General features: G+C 49.6%; 1 protein-coding gene across 2 annotated transcripts in view; it reads left to right on the forward strand.

The window, feature by feature from the left end:
- Positions 1 to 16,597, forward strand: part of Reep1 (receptor accessory protein 1) — a 100,329-nt gene that overhangs the window by 79,489 nt on the left and 4,243 nt on the right. The window contains exons 6-8 of one of the 2 annotated variants that reach the window (XM_041641371.1): positions 5,935 to 6,112; positions 9,220 to 9,255; positions 14,783 to 14,934. In XM_041641371.1, coding sequence (XP_041497305.1) covers positions 5,935 to 6,112; positions 9,220 to 9,255; positions 14,783 to 14,934 — 366 coding nt within the window. The remainder of the gene's footprint in view (positions 1 to 5,934; positions 6,113 to 9,219; positions 9,256 to 14,782; positions 14,935 to 16,597) is intronic. The other variant, XM_041641364.1, reaches the window with a different exon arrangement.

The raw sequence follows: 16,597 nt of genomic DNA on the forward strand, positions 1-16,597 counted from the left end.
CTTTTTCTTTTTTTTTTTTTTTTTTTTTTTGTGTGTGTTCCTTTTACCTTTTATCAGGTGGCTCGACTCTTTCATTTTGTCTCCTCTTTGGACGTCAGAGAAGGGCAGGTAACCCTGTTGAGAGGTGTGACTAACTCCAAACCGATCCAGTCTGGTAGAGAGTCCTGCCAGCTGTCTCTGCCCGCCAGCCTCTGGTCTGGATCAGAGGCAGGTGTCTTGCTGCCCCGACTCCTCTGTGTGGCATGTGTGACTCCGTGCCAGACACACAGGCTGGCTGCACTTTGTCCTCATACCAGAGCCTGTTAGTGTGTTCATCTGGCAGCCTCTAACGTGACTAACTTACTCAGCCCCGTCCCCTTTGTTTAATGCCTGGAGAATGAACTGGATTTGTACTGATGTTGTCCTGGTAGAAGTCCTCATCTCTTTCTGGTTTGTCTGTTAATCCAGTTTTATATCCTATAAAGCCTGCTTTCTGTGTGGCATGCTGAGGTGGGGGAAGCTGTCAGTGGGCTGGCTGTGCCGTGAGGGTTAGCAGGAAGCCCTCACTCTTCTTGAATTACCCCTGGGAAATGTGGTTCTGCCAGTGGCTTTGCTGCCGATTGCCTGATTCACTAAAACCGGTCCCTTTTATCCTCACGGTCATCCAAAGTGAGCACTGGGTGCTCGGGGAAATGAGATGAGCTATAGAGTTCACACTCTGCTGCACCTTCCCCTGTGACGTGGTGGCTCCATCCAGAACCTGCTCAGGGCGCTAAATTGTTCCGTGTCTGCAAGTATCTGCTTTACCTCTCCATTATGTTTTAATTTCAGTTAAATATATGGGCTATGGTGGTACTCACATGTAATCCTAACACTTAGGAATTGGGGAAGAAAGATGGGGAGCTCAAGGTTACCTTGACTACATTGTGAGCTTGAGGCTAGCCTGGGCTGTGTGAAACCTTGTCTCCAAAATCAAAATAGGAGCAGGAGGGATCGCTCAGTGGTTGAGAGCCAGGTTCAGTTTCTAGCATCCATGTGGTAGCTTGCAAACATCTAACTACATCCAGTGCCTACTTCTGACCTCCATGGGCACCGGACATAAACATGGTGCACATACATGCAGGAGAAAACAGTAATACACATAAAATAAGTAAAAGTTAAAACCAAACCAGAACTGCCTGCATTGTTGTGTGGGTTGAAGACCTTTGTCACTGTCACAGAATCCCCGTCTTCACAACCTCAGGTCCTCGGGGTCATCTTGGAGATTGCTGTGTGTTGCTGGAAACTCAATTGCACTGCTTCCCTACAGGAGTGTGTGAGCCTTGTGCAAGATGAAAAGGGATAAAAGGGGGTGAGGTCATCCCTAGTCCTAGCACCTAGTAAAGCCTGTCACCCAGAGGCATGCTTCCACCAGACAGATACAGTCATGGGCACTGGCAATAGGTAACTTATTAAAATCTGCCCAAGAAATATACCTCTCTTAGGCTGGGGGTGTGGCTAAGTTGGTTGGTTGCTTGCCTAGCATGCACAAATCCTTGGGTTCAAATCCCTAGTACTACATAAAATAAGTGTGGTTTTGGTTCCTCCTAGTGGTTGAGAGTGAAGGCAGGAAGATTAGAAGTTCAGGGCTATCCTTGGCTACTTAGCAAGTTTGAGGTCAGCCTGGGATACACGAAACCCTGTCTTAAAAAAATCAAAACAACCAGGAATGGTGGCATATGTCTTTAATCCCAGCACTCGAGAAGCAGAGGCAGGCAGATCTCTGTGAGTTCAAGGCTAACCTGATCTACACAAAGAGTTCTAGGTCAGCCTGAGCTACACAGTGAAACCCTGTCTCAAAACAGACAGAAAGACCAAAAGCCCTCTTTCCACTTGGTTCACATATTTTCACAACCAGGTTCTCCAGAAGGGGCTCTCCCCTGGAGCACTTTGCCTCACAGGTATGCAACCTGTCCCTATGTCCTACTCTTGTGGATACATCCCAAGGTGTGTTCAACAGAATGCCCCTCAGGTCTGGGCCCCTGGCCGATAGATGGGAATGGGGTGGGTGGTCTCCTGTAGCCACTCCTCTCGGGCAGTAACACGATAGACGCCTACATGCTGATGGTTTCCAGCTCCTCGGCCCTAATGTGTGTCAAGTAGAAAGGTGGATTCAGGACTGCAATAGTAAACTATCTGGAGGGGGAGACCAGCAGACAATACCCAGAGTTAAGTGCATTTACGTGAAGAACGGGGAGCAGGCTAGATGCCATGGAGAGCGTGTTTCAAGGAGTCTAGATATTTATCGGAAGCTGTTCAGAGAAGGGCAGCCCTTTTCATTACCTGGATGTCATTAACTCAAGTGCCACTAAGAAAGGAAACATTGCTAGTGAAATGGGGACATGATGCCTTCCACTTAGAGTGCTTACTGCTTCTTATTTAACACACTGCTAGACTGAGATTTTTAAAAAGCTCTTATGCACAAATTAAAGGAGCACAGAAGCACAGTAAACAGGCTACGCTCTAACTAACCCCATTGTCACTGTCAAGAGTCTACTGAATCACCACAGCTTAGCCACCCACGGATGCCTGTGCTAGTAGCCCCTTCTCTGGATCTTGCAAAGGACCAGTGATATAAGATTGTTATTTCTGGAACCTTCATCTCGCTGTGAATGCCTATTATGCCCATGCTATTGATCCTTGATGGTTCCAGAAAAGATCAGTGGAATCTTAGATAACCAGTACCTATATTCCTTTCTCTTAGCTGAACACTCAGAACCTTCCATTGTCTCCAGTCTTGCCACAGGTGATAACCAAGTGTGTAGGTGGAGACAGTGATATCAGAAGCACTGTATCTCTCAGAGGTGGAAGACTGTATTGATGAACTGATGATGAACTGATGAAGACCATTTGTGGAAAAACTAGGAGTGGATGGAAGTTGCATTATTTCAACATGGCTCTGGGTGATACCCTGTGACTCTCTTTTCACCAGTTCCAGGATCTGAACCATCCTCAAAGGCAGAGAGAAGGGAGCAGGGCAGGATTTTCTCCTTTTGCATATCAAGAAGAAAAAATGTCTCCCTAGCTGCAAACCCCTCAGCAGATCTCTCCTCACGCCCTATTGGACAAGACGGTGGTATAATGCCAGCCATAGCTGCAAGGGAGGCAGGAACATTTAAGTTTTGTTTGTAATCATTTCAGGAATGAGGACTGGGAAATGGCTCAGTCAGTAAAGCACTTGCTATGCAAGGATGAGCATCTGAGTCCCCAGGACCAGAAATAACGTCAAGTGTGGTAGCACATGCTTGTGACTCCTGTGTTGGGGCTGTTTGATGCAGACTAAAGGGTCCCCAGGGTAGCCGAGCCTAATTTGATGAACTCTAGGTCAAGGAGAGATCTTGACTCAAAGGAAGTAGACAGTGTTCCTGAGGATGTCCTCAGACCTCCACATACACAAATACACACATGCCTCAAAATACCTACATGCAATACATATTCACACATATTCAAAAGAAAAATATGCATATGGTGGTACATCCCTTTAATTCCAGCACTGGGAAGCAGACACAAATAGACCTTGGTGAGTTCAAGGCCAGGCTGGTTTACATAGTAAGTTCCAGACCAGCCAGAGTTACATAGTGAGATGCTATCTTCAAAAAAGAGAGAAAAAAGTCTCAGTATGTAGCACTGGGTGTCCTGACACTCACTTTGTAGACCAGGCCCAACTCACAACGATCCACCTGCCTCTGCCCCCCAAGTGCCAGGATTAAAGGTGAGCGCCACTATGCCCTGCTTATATTATGCTTCTTCAAACATAGAAAATCCAGAATTATTTTCCCAGAGTAGGGAAACCAGTGTGGCAAACAGAAGCTCTCCCAGAAGACAACAGCTCCCAAACAAAAGATGGGGGTTCTCCCAAGCACAGCTTTTAAAGAAGGCCTCCTGGATGGTAAATATGATTGAGGTTGAACGGAGACTGAACAAGGCTATGAGGTTTTCGAGTGAGAGGCATGCTGTTTTCAGACATCTCCAGCTGTTCTGATTTGTTTTTCAGGACTCTTTTTTCCTTGCTTCTGTGGTTCCCTTTGGCACCGGGCTTGGTCCTGAGCCATCCTTATATCCTCTTTCCTAACCCTTGCCACTCTCCATCTTCCTGATGCTGGTGATATTGGAGCTGCACTGGCTCGGCTTCCCTGCGTGAAACTGAGCCCTTTGCCAAATGGGCACATAATGTGTAGACTGCTGTTTCCCTCAGGTCTGTGGCAGAGTGTTTACAAGATCCAGAAGACGTTGATGGAGTTAGTCCCTGACCAGTTATTTGGGCTTGGGGTATTGAAACCCATCCTGGTCCTTTTGGCCATAAGTTGTCTTTTCTTTCACTGATTTCAATAGCAACTTGGGTGTGGCCAGCAGCAGGCACAGCAACAACCATCATCTTCAGTAGCATGAAAATAAAATAGAGCCGGGCGGTGGTGGCGCAGCCTTTAATCCCAGCAGGGGGATCTCTGTGAGTTCAAGGCCAGTGACACAGGCAACCTATCAGGGCCTTGTTCCTGTAGCAAACTGGCTGGAAAGATGGCTCCGTGGCTTGGAGTATTTGCTGCTCCTCCGAAGGACTCAAGTTTGGTTCCCAGTGTCCACGTCCAGCAGCTCGCAGTTGCCTGTAACTCCAGCTCCAGGGGATCTGATACCTTCTTCTGGCTTGGCCAGTGTGTGCTTGCTCAGACACACACACATGCATGCTCACACACACACATAGATAACTTTAAGTGAATAATCTTTAAAAAGGTAGCTGACTCCCTGACTCCTGCCTGCAGCCATCAGTTGCCAGTAACTCCTCAGCAAGGCAATACTTCCATGAATTTGATCAAAACACATCACATGCATTATGAAAGCCTCAAATAGTAAGTGGAAAATTAAACTATAAAAAAATAAAATAAATCTAAACAACAGAATGTCACTAGGCTCTCCCCTGCCCTGAGGCACACCCAGAGCTACACCCAAACCTGCGTTGCTTTTGTCCTTTCTCTTTGCACAGACCTGTCATTTGGGGTGGGGGAGGGGAGGTTTGCTTTTTCATCCACACAACACATTTACCTTGCTTTCCTAAACAAAGGAATACATTTACACTGAGTTTCACTGCACAGCTCCTTCAGGATTTGAAGTGGTTACTTAGGCAGCAGAGATTTTTTTTTTAATATCACTTATTCCTTCCTGATTCATTACCTTTTGGGTATTTTATGAAACTCGATATGCCCAATACGAGTAAATGTGCCTTGTAAACCACCTCAGCTTCACAGATTTTAAAAACAAAACAACTATTGTCATACATTGAAACAATACCGGCTGCGTTTTATAGCCTTTGGGAAGAAGTCGGGTTAAGCGCATAGAATATTAGGTTTTGAGTTTGTATCCAGATTCTGAGAACTGAGGATAACATGGCCATATATAGACTTTTACTGGTGGGAAGCCAGCAGCCTCCAGCCGTCTCTGGAGAGCAGGGATTGTAGTGGGGATGTTCCTGAGGTGCATAAACCCTGAATTTGAGCCTATCACTACATAAACCAGGCATGCCTGTAATCCTAGCATTTGGGAGGTGAAGGCAAGAGAATCAGGAGTTCAAGATCATCCTAGCAGGTATGCCTACATTGCCAAGCAGCAAGTTCAAGGTTAGCCCTGGACACGTGAGAACCCTGTCTCAAACAAAGTGGGGGAGCTGGAGAGATCAGTGATCCTAGCTACAGATTTCCCTGGGTCTAAAAGAAAGGGGGACCCCCAGAGGTGGCCCTGGAACATACCTGCATATCAGCAAGTATACCCGGGAACCTGAGGAGAGGCAACCCAGGGCTCTTTTTCTGCCTGTCCACTCACAGAGCAAAGGTCTCTTGGCCGCTGTCACATCTCATGCCTGTTCCCATTAGAGCCCATCAGCCTGCGGTCAGGCCTCTAACAAGTGCTCTCCTGTATTGTGTCCAGGGACAGGGTGCCTTGTCGGAGAGACTGCGAAGCTTCAGCATGCAGGACCTCACCACTATCAGGGGTGATGGTACCCCTGCTCCCTCAGGCCCCCCACCTCCAGGGACTGGGCGGTCCAGCGGCAAACATGGTCAGCCCAAGATGTCCAGGAGTGCTTCTGAGAGTGCTGGCAGCTCAGGTAGGTCTGTCCCCTCCCTTTCTCACTCCTGGGCCTCATTGTCATTACAGGCACAATACTGGATCACACACAAGGTATCCCTTGTCCCGTGGACCTGTCTAAACAGAGATATTTGTTAGACTGTCCCAGGCCAGATGATGAGCACAGCCACTCAAGAAGCTGGCCTAGGGACTGTGCCTTTGGCAGGAGAGGTTACACACACCCGGGGGTTATTTCTCCTTCATCACTGTCCGTGGAATCCGAGTGTTGGGTGCTAGTACCTGGGTCATGTCTGGAGCAGGAGGTGTGGTCTGGGCCTTGAGAGCACTTTCTATTCTCTCTGGCCCCATACTCAGATCTTGTGACCCCCTGAGCATCTTCTCCACTCCTCAGGGCTGGTGACACCCCTTGGCATTTCCTCCCTCTCCCATCTCCACTTCATCTCTGACTATTTACACACTACGCATGCCCACAGCCTGCACCTACCACGGACCACTCTAGACCTGAGGTCCAGTTCCTGGGGAGGTCAAGACCTTCTGGTATCTGAAAATCTACCTCTGCTGTTTAACTCTTGTGGATAAGTGCTTAGGATGAGACTGCCCATATAGGTCAGGAGCCTTGGTTAATATGTGGAGTCTTGGGCCTGTCTCCAGAGGTCTCAGTGAGACCCAGCTGTGTAGACTGAGGTGTGAAGCCAGTATCTAATCTACCCATGTGGACTTGTTGCTTCTGGAGGTTGGTGTATGGACTGGAAGCCATCAGTTTCCAAGATAGATCCTTAGGAGATGACAATGACTTGGGGAGCAGACCTGGGTTGCTAACAGAAAATGATGAATGGCAGGAAGCATAGAGGACGATGATTGGTTGGTTACCACCTCCTCCTGATGGCTGAGTGGGGGAGGGGGGGTGCCAGGCCACTACCTTTCCCCTCCTTGTTACAAAATAATATAATAATAATAATAATATTAAAGATCATTTTCAGACTCCAAACAGATGGCAGGAGCTGAAGACAGTTTAGGAGAAGGAACGGGACAGCATGGCTGCAGGCTGTGTCTGCAGCACCTGAAGCCCCAGATTCAGTGGGCATTGGTGGGTCTTGAAAGCAGGGTGCCCCATAGAAACACACAACCCACAGTGCGTTCTTATGTATTTATTTTTATAATGTAAATATACAGCCAGATGTGATGAAATATGCCTTAATCCCAGCATGCAGGGGGCAGAGGCAGGAGAATCTCTGTGAATCGGGGGCCAGCTTGGTCTACAGAGCAAGTTCCAGAACAGCAGGACTACACATAGAAACCCTGTCTCAAAAAAAAAAAAAAGAGTAGGTAGGTAGGTAGGTACATAGGAAGTAGGTAGGCAGATAGGTGGGTAGGTAGGTAGGTAGGTAGGTACATAGGAAGTAGGTAGGCAGATAGGTAGGTAGGTACATAGGAAGTAAGTAGGCAGATAGGTAGGTAGGTAGGTACATAGGAAGTAGGTAGGCAGATAGGTAGGTAGGTAGGTACATAGGAAGTAAGTAGGCAGATAGGTAGGTAGGTAGATACATAGGAAGTAGGTAGGCAGATAGGTAGGTAGGTAGGTAGGTACATAGGAAGTAAGTAGGCAGATAGGTAGGTAGGTAGGTACATAGGAAGTAGGTAGGCAGATAGGTAGGTAGGTAGGTACATAGGAAGTAGGTAGGCAGATAGGTAGGTAGGTAGGTACATAGGAAGTAGGTAGGCAGATGATAGGTAGGTAGGTAGGTAGGTAGGTAGGTAGGTGATAGCAGGGACTGGAGAGATGCTATATTTCTATAAGCATAAGAACCTGAGTTCGGGTCCCCAGAGTCCACAGAAAATCCCCGTGCAGCAACACAAGCCTATAATGCCAGCTCTGGGAAGGTGATGACAGGACCCTGAGACTTGTCCAGCCAGCCAGTCTGGAAGAACCAGTGAACTCCAGGTTCAGTAAGAGATCCTGGTCAAATAGTGAAGTGGAGAGCAAGAGAAGAAGCCACGTTCGCCTTTACACTCACAGCAGGAGCAGGCTCACCCTCACATGCACATACATATATTACACAACAAAATATACAGAATACAAAAAACAGAAAAAATATACAGAATACAGAATAACACAGTTTTCAAGAGCACAGTTAAGCACAAAGACGCATGTAGATATTGAGATTCATGCTTCCTGAGGAAGGCGGATGGTACGGGATAGAAGCAATGGAGTGTGTCCAGGACACAGCGTCAGGTCGGCTGAGAACTGGGGACAAGATCATTTGCTCTCTGCATCTCGAGGACAGAAAAGAATGAGACACAGAAACTGTAGAGGTGTGATTGTTCTGCCTACAAGCTTCTAGCAGACAGACCCTGGTTCTGCCTCCCTCTCCAGCCGACCTCCACTTGCCTGCCACGGGCCTCATACACAGCGCCCTGCGTGTGTCAGGAGGAGAACACAGGGCCTGAGCTTGGTAGATGGAGAAGCAGAACCTTCTGCTGCCACTCTCGGCACCCAGGGCGAGGCTGGGCCACACATCAGAGCTGACTCACCTGCCTGGAGTTTGCCCTCTGGTTTGAAGGGTTGGGGCAGGCAGCGATGATTGCCCTCCCTGTGGAGTGAATGAGAGGGGCGGGACCATGCATTGGAATGATTGGCATTACCACCAGGAAGTGGACACCAGGAGTTGAGAGGATGAAGAGAGCCTTCCATAGATTCTGAGTCAGTGGGTCAGCATGGACTTAGTGAGCACCTACTATCTGCCAGGATCCACGTGGTCTGGAGACCAATGAATGCAGCGTCCAAACCGGTACCCCACTAGCCTTCTGCCAAACGCTCACACACTAGTTCACTGGGGTTGAGGGACCGGTCTGAGGAGGTTTCCTGGAGGATTCTCTGAATCAAAAGTCTAGAAGGAGAGGTTTTGAGGAAGGGACACTTATTCCCAGGGGAAACTTTCCCAGTTCCCATCCCCTTAGAGTTCTAGGAGCAGGGCCTGACCTTAGAGGAAGCTGAATCAGAGGTGATCCCTTCCCACACTGCAGTGTCTGTAGACACCTCCTTCTTCCTGGGGTGACTTGCCTGTTTGCTGGGGCCCGGTTCCTGTTGGGCGGGGCCGTCTCTGACAGCTCACCCGACTCCCACAGTGTGCACCTGCTGCTCCTCCTGCAGGACCCGGAAAGGTGAGTAGCAGCCAGCCTGCCTGCAGCCTGCTGGATTCAGCTTGCTTCAGGGGGGCACTAACCAGGTGCTGGCCCCTGACCTTGGGGCTCCCTTTCAGCTGCACTGGCCAGATGGGGGACAAAACCCTTAAGGCAAGCAAACGCACTGTCTTTCATTTCTATGGCCAAACCTCGTAGGACTCTGGCTGAGCTCAGTCAGCTGAAGGCTTGACCAAGCCTGGCAGATCCACTCTGATATGGTTCCAGGAGCTGCTGCCTACAGCTCCTTACCGCCTGGGTCCCTCTCAGGCTGCTGTTGGAGAGTCCAAACACATGGCAAGTGAATGACTCTAGACAGCGAGAAAAGGCAGGAAGCCGAAACCTTTCATGACCTGGCCTTTGAAGTCAGGCTAGCACTTACTCTTGAGATGTTCTCTTTGATGGCCGTGAGTCACCAAGCCAAACCTCTGATCCACGGGAGAACTATCCAGCCTCTTGGAAGGAATGTCAGAGACTCGTGTGAATCTTTTAAGCCAATGTGTAGTCCCGCACATCCCTGTACAGTGCATTCTGGGGATGCGGAGACTGCCTACGCTCCACGGAAGGGAGGAAGCCCTGAGTTTTCAGGGGAGTCAGCCCTGCTCAGGGAGCTCCGGCTTGCCACTTACTAGCTGTGCAGCTTTCTGTGAGTCAGCTAACTGCCCTGAGTCTGTTTCTTCATCACACAACAGAGGTGGGGCCCCTGCCTTCCTCCCTGCACCGTAAAGGAAATGGCTGTTAAAAGGCGTTTGAAGGGGAACTACTAATTGTATTTATTTATTTGTGTATGGGGTGCACGTGGACCTGTGATGTGCGTATCATGGCCTGTGTGCGGAGGTCAGAGAATGACCTGGGGGAGTTGGTTCTCTCTTCACACTTTGTGAGTTTGGGGGATCATATTCAGACCATCAGGCTGGGCTGCAGGCGCCTTTGCTTGCTGAGCCATCTCTCTGGCCCGTGACTACTATTTTCACAGGCTGGACTAGCCAGACGTACTCAGGATTCTGGGACTCCCACTTCTAGACAGCCACTCATGATGTTGCAATGTTGCCATTGCTGGTGTGTGAGTGACAGCTGGCAGAGCTGTGGCTCTCTGGGGCCAGCTATACTGCTCTCTTAGAAGATGTTACCTGAGCTTAACTAGATGCATTAGGGACTAGGGAAGGTCCTGGGTAATGAAAGCCAGAAATCCTAGACAAGTGACAGACAGGAACACTGAGCAGGGCCACAGTGGGAGAGAAGCATTCAACCAGTCTTACCAGCCGGTGTCCAACTGGTGAAGCTGGGGCCTTCCATTGTTAGACACTGGCACATAGGTCTGGTAGACTTCCTAGTTCATAGGAAATGGCATTTCAGTGTCCCCAAGAAGGTCATGGTCATTTCTATCCCCCATTCTGCATATTAAATTGTAAATTCCATGAGCCAGGATAGTACTGCCTGGGACCAGGGCTGTCTTTTGCAGGCACTGCTCTCCTAGGGTCCTGCTAACACCCAGTACTCTAGAACTTTCTCCCTGACCCCTAGAGCTCCTTGTAAGGACCCATCCCTGATTCCTCCACAGTGTGTCCCTCTATGTCCTTAGGGACAACTCCCCACTCTCTGGGCTTCGTAAGGGCTTCTGTGGTTCCTCCAGCTCTCTGCAAGGGCTCCACTGGGAAGTGCTGGGATGTTTGTCTGAAGCTTCAACATCTTCTGAGAGGACTCCAGTGGGTCTTGGGTGCTTTCTTCCTGATCCCCAAAAATTATGTCACATGGGTGGTGTTCACTCCAGAACGTGGGAAGGTTCTAGACATCCTTAGAGACTTAGGACCTTAGGATCCCTGAGCAGAAACTGAACTTTCTAAAGGATTTGCAAATCCAGCTCTCAATTCCTGACAGTGGAGAGAAGAAAAGTGGGCATTTGGGAGACTGATAGTCACTTTAGAGGGCAGTGACAGCCATGGCATTAGCACTCACAGGCCCAGCAAGCAGCAGATGGCAGAGCCTATTCTAAACTGTGCCTCCCAGACACCACAGCACTCTCTCCCCACCTCTGCTTCATTCTGCCTGTCAGTTTCCTGCATATTCCAGTCTTTGTAAATGCTTCTATTATTATTATTATTATGGGGCACATCCACCACCTCCCCTTCCTTCCCCTCCTCCTCCTTCCCAGAGCTGCCTGTCATTAGTCAGGTGTATCGGGCCCTTTCCAAAACCGAGTTTGCGGGACATAAATTTAAGTACATGTGAGTTTTATTCAAAAGCTCCTTCTCTAACAGAATGTTCTTTCCTCCCTCCTCGGTGACTGCTGGGGACCTGGATGTAAGTGTTCAGACAGGCATGTCCTGCCTTGCCTCACTAATGTGTGTCGCGTGGGATGTATGCTAACCCGGGTGTGGGGCTGCACTGTGGGTGGGTGGCTCAGGGCTTGGGCCTGGCAGATCTGTTCAGGTCCTTAAAGAGCTTAGACTTCCCAGCCTCTCCTTTGCACCATCCAGTGCTGAGCCTGACCCTAACACATGTCCTTAAGTAGAAACCACCAACCTTGACCCAAACGTGACAAACCAGTGGGCTCCAGGCCTGGGCTGCCATTGCTGCCATTGGGAGGAGTGTGGCGTGAGACCTCCTATGAGAGAACCTGTACCCACACACAAAGTTCTCAGGGTCTTGGGGTGGGGTCCATTGCTAAGGCTGAGGACATAGTAGATCACAAGTCTATGCAAATCTATAGGCACACTCCTGAGTTTCCTGCCCCATCAATTGTCCTGTTCCCTCAAACTGGCGGCACCCTTCAATGTGGCCAATTTCACTGTGACTTATTTCTTATTTATTCTGCTGCTTGTTTTGAAAAGGAAATGAATGTGAAGGAAATATATGTGAAATGGTTAATCAAAGTAAGGGGAAAAATGAAAGTTGGGGGAAGTGAGAAGGAATAGGATTAAGAGAAAATTCTAATGCCTGCCACCTGGTCATGGAGCATCAAAGACTGGACCCCCTGGACAAATCACTGGAGAGGGAAATACGGTTAGCCAGGGCCCCTAGTGCACTGGAGCTCGGAGGCGTGGCTTGCCCTTGGTTACCTTCTGTCCTGAGAGTGAGATAATATACAAACAAGAGGCTAGGGACTCAGCTTAGTGGTAGGGCCCCTGCCTGGCAGATGCAAAGCCATGGATTTGATTTCCCACACTCTAAATAAATAAATAAATACCAACGACACACTTGACAGACTTACAGGGACCATCCCAGCAGTTGGGGCTGGCTGTAGGCGGGGCTCTGTGTGGCTTCCATCTGTAGCTATTTCTCTCCCCCAGACACCCCCCCAGCCTCTGCCAGATCAGGTCTGGCTTCTGCTCCTGCCTGTTCATCTGGAATGACCTCCACTCCTAGAAGTCACGGGATCCCTTCTTTGCAAACTATAGCCCTTGTTCAAGGCTGCAGTGCGAAGCCTTGTTAAGAGTTTCAGTACTGAGATGGGCATTGTTTGTTTGTTTTATTTTGTTTTTGTGCCTGAGACAGAGTCCCCACACTGTAACCCAGACTGGCCTGGAATTCACTGTGTGGCCCGGGTTAACCCATGGCAATTACCGGTGTGCATGCCCAGCATTGAGGGGCTCATTAGTATTGCAGTTAATGCGGGGCTGGGATGCTCAGCCTCGGTGCCTTCTGGTGGGTGGACTGGGTAATTAGATACCAAGGATCCTGCTGTGTCTATGGATTATCTTCTGTTGCCTGTGGTGATTAGTATAGGGAAAGCCCTGGAAACAGGGTTTAAGGGGTGCAGCACACAGCTGATCAGAGGCCCAACGTCAGCCAGTACCCAATCCCATCCTCAGGATGCAGGTTTTTTTGCCAGGATGCTTCTCCATTTTTACCTTGGCCTGGGAGCTTTGGGTCCTGGGTAAGCCTGGACCTGTTCTTCCTCCCAAGCAGGAGGAATCTGTGTCCCGAGGTGTGTCCTGGTTAGCGAGTGTCATGCTCCAGTGCCGGCCAGAGCTGAGTTCTCTGAGATGCCAACAGGCTTCCGTTTAGGTTTCTGGAGTGGCTGTACCAGCTGAATGCTAATCCTTCCTCAGATACTCAGAGGACGTGAGGGATGCGCAGCCACAACCCTACAACCTAAGGAAGTTTTCTGCTGAACTGAGACAGGGTAGCTGGCAAGAGCCAGGGCATGTGGCAGGAGCCGCAGGGTACAGACTCTAAGCATTATGGGGGCCTGTAGCGGCGAACCTCTGGAGGGCCAGGGTGTTGAAGGAACTGTCATGGAGTTACTGTCCTCAAGTTCAGCAAGCTCATTTAGGTGGTGGAGGGACAAGAAAACAACTGAACTTGAAGTCAACCGACTAAGAGAAGCACAAAGTGAAGAAGGGGCAAATTTATGATGTCAGGTCCTAAGAAGGCACAGCCTGAGCCGCTGGCTCCCTCCACTCCCAATTCCGTTCTGCAAGGCCGTGTTCTCGTGCTGCCCCCTGCCGGCTATATGGAGTACAGCAACAGAAACTAGACACGCTCTTAGTTGTGGGCTTTTAGTTTAGTTCATACCGGCTGCTATTGCAGGGCAACCAGCCCGCTGCTGACAGACGGAGCCAGTTCTGTGGCTGAATGTGATTTTAGGATCAGTAGCAGGGTACCCCAGAAAGCTCAGGTTTCTGCCTGCAGGCCTCAGAGTGGTGGAGCCAGAGGAGCTGTGGGCCCTCTAGCTCTACCTTCTGTGGTTTTGGGCGGCGACAGCACACAAAGAATAGAAAGACATGTCTGTAGATGCCAGATAAACTGGGTATACGCAGAGAATAATTTACATACTAACTAAGCCAGGGCCTCCTGGCTCGGTAGCACGACTGCATTCAATGAGCCAAGTTAATTCTGGAGCTATGCCTATAGTTCATTCAAGTTAGCCTGAAATAGGAATCTTGCTGTCAGGTGGGGGTGGGGTGGCAGATACATTCAGATTTTGCATTGAAATGAGGACCCTCTGCTGTCTAGCACCGGGTCCTTTGAAATGAAAAATCTGCACAGCTCAGTTTAAAGCTGTCCCTTGAGGTCTCTCGGCGTGTTACATCTCGTCCCCCACAGAACTCCTAGTGCTGCATGCACTGGGGTACCGACTGCACTGTAAACATCGCCTGTGCATACAGTTTAGAAAGCCGGGGGCCACTCCTCAGGAGCACAGCTCTTGTTCTCGGAGAAGAGGTTTCTCTTGAGCACTCTACCGGTGCCAGCTCAAGGGTCTCAGCGTCTTCCCCCATCCTCCAGGTGGCTGTTCAGTGGCTTCTGAGCCTACAGTTGATTATCTGCAAGCTGCCAAGTCTTCCAGTTACCTTCACACACACACTCACTTACACACACAGACACACACACTCTCTCACACACACACACATACAAGACAGTGCAGCTTCTTTGGACCTGGGCCCCTGGTTGTCCTAACAGGTTTGTCGTGCTGTGTACCTAATCTCACCCTCCTGCCCACCCTTGCTCCTTTCTCCACTGACCCCTCCCCACTGAACTCTGTCTCCTCTGTTAGATGGACATTAAGTGGTTGAGGGAGATGTGAATGAGGGTGGTGTGAAGTCCTGGGAGCCCCACCAGGTCCAAAGCCCACTGGCGTTTTCTGACGAGGAGGAGGAGGACCTGTTGGAGTTCATGTACAAGTATAAGGCCCCGAGGAGGACGGAGTTGCCCCTGGAGGTACATGGTGTGTGAGGGGCTGGAGCAGATGTCTGCACTAGAGGTACATGGTGTGGGGGGGCTGGAGCAGATGTCTGCACTAGAGATACATGGTGTGTGGGGGCTGGAGCAGATGTCTGCACTAGAGATACATGGTGCATGGGGGGCTGGAGCAGATGTCTGCACTAGAGATACATGGTGTGTGGGGGCTGGAGCAGATGTCTGCACTAGAGGTACATGGTGTGGGAGGGCTGGAGCAGATGTCTGCGCTAAAGATCTGGGGGTCCTGAGAACAGCATCACTTGTAATACTCAACATTCTCTGAGTGCTTCCCCATCAAACAGGTAGGATAAGCCACCTGGTAGCCTCTAGCTACGTGCCAAGGGGTGTGTGTGTGTGTGTGTGTGTGTGTGTGTGTGTGTTTGCATGTGCACATACATGCACACACATGTGGAATCAGTTCTAGGGATGGAAATCAGGTCAGGCTTGGCAGTTAGTACCTCATTAGATGAGCCATTTCTCCAGCACCACGCTTCTTTAAAGTTGTCAGGAAACAGTATACTTGGCACTATGGCCGGTTGGGATGCCGACGGGTGTGGCAGCAGAAAGACCATGCCTGACACTCAGGGGTTGTGTTCTGTGATACAGGTGGAGAGTCAGTAGTCACTGGCTCAGGACAAAGCCATTTGGTTCCTCTCTGGTTCACTGTGTACTGAGCTCTCTGGACTGGGGGTCCATTGTGAGAAAGTCATGATTCCTGTCACAAAATTAGAGGGACCGGCCGGGCAGTGGTGGCACACACCTTTAATCCCAGCACTCGGGAGGCAGAGGCTGGCAGATTTCTGTGAGTTTGAGGCAAGCCTGGTCTACAGAGTGAGTTCCAGGACAGGCTTTAAAGCTCCAGAGAAACCCTGTCTCGAAAAAACAAAACAAAACAAAACAAAACAAAAACCAAAAACAAACAAACAAAAAAATAGAGGGCCCTGTGAGAATCAGATGAGATGCTCAGAGACACCCCCTTCATAAACACGGAGGCCTAGTTTTTTTGTTTCCTCAGGAATGGAAGCTACAGCCACCTCAGATGTAGGAGTCCCTTCATTCCCGCCCAAGATGGATCGTTCATATTCTCTCAAATATTCTTTCCCCCACCTCTTCTTTAGTGCTGAGGATCAAACCAGGGCCTCCCAAATATATTAGCACACACTCTACCACAGAGTTATGTCCCCAACCAGCCGGTATGGGTTAGTTCTAAGTACTGGACTAGTCCTATCTGGCTTCAGAGTCTGGGAAACCTCATAATGGAAAAATTCACTCTAAATATCCCATGCCCAAGGGATCATGCTTTGTGTGTGTGTGTGTGTGTGTGTGTGTGTGTGTGTGTGAGAGAGAGAGAGAGAGAGAGAGAGAGAGAGAGAGAGAGAGAGAGAGACAGACAGACAGAGGGTCTCATTCTGTAGCCCATGATGGCCTCAATCAAACCCCCTCTAGAGTGGATGCGGGCCACAGACTCCCGCCCCTCCTGCCTCTGCCTGCGGCATTCTGCGGTAACAGGTGTGCCCCACCACACCTAGCTGGGGTTTGTTTAAAGCATTGCACACAGCTCCCCTGCTAATGTCCAAGAAATGGGTGCCTAAAAAAGGAGGTTTTGATTGCTGCTGTCTCAGTCTCTATCCAGGAGGGACAG

The sequence above is a fragment of the Microtus oregoni genome, unplaced genomic scaffold (assembly GCF_018167655.1).
Source record: "Microtus oregoni isolate MIOR12 unplaced genomic scaffold, Mior012 000002F_ref0000024, whole genome shotgun sequence".
In the NCBI taxonomy this organism is placed as follows: Eukaryota; Metazoa; Chordata; class Mammalia; order Rodentia; family Cricetidae; genus Microtus; species Microtus oregoni.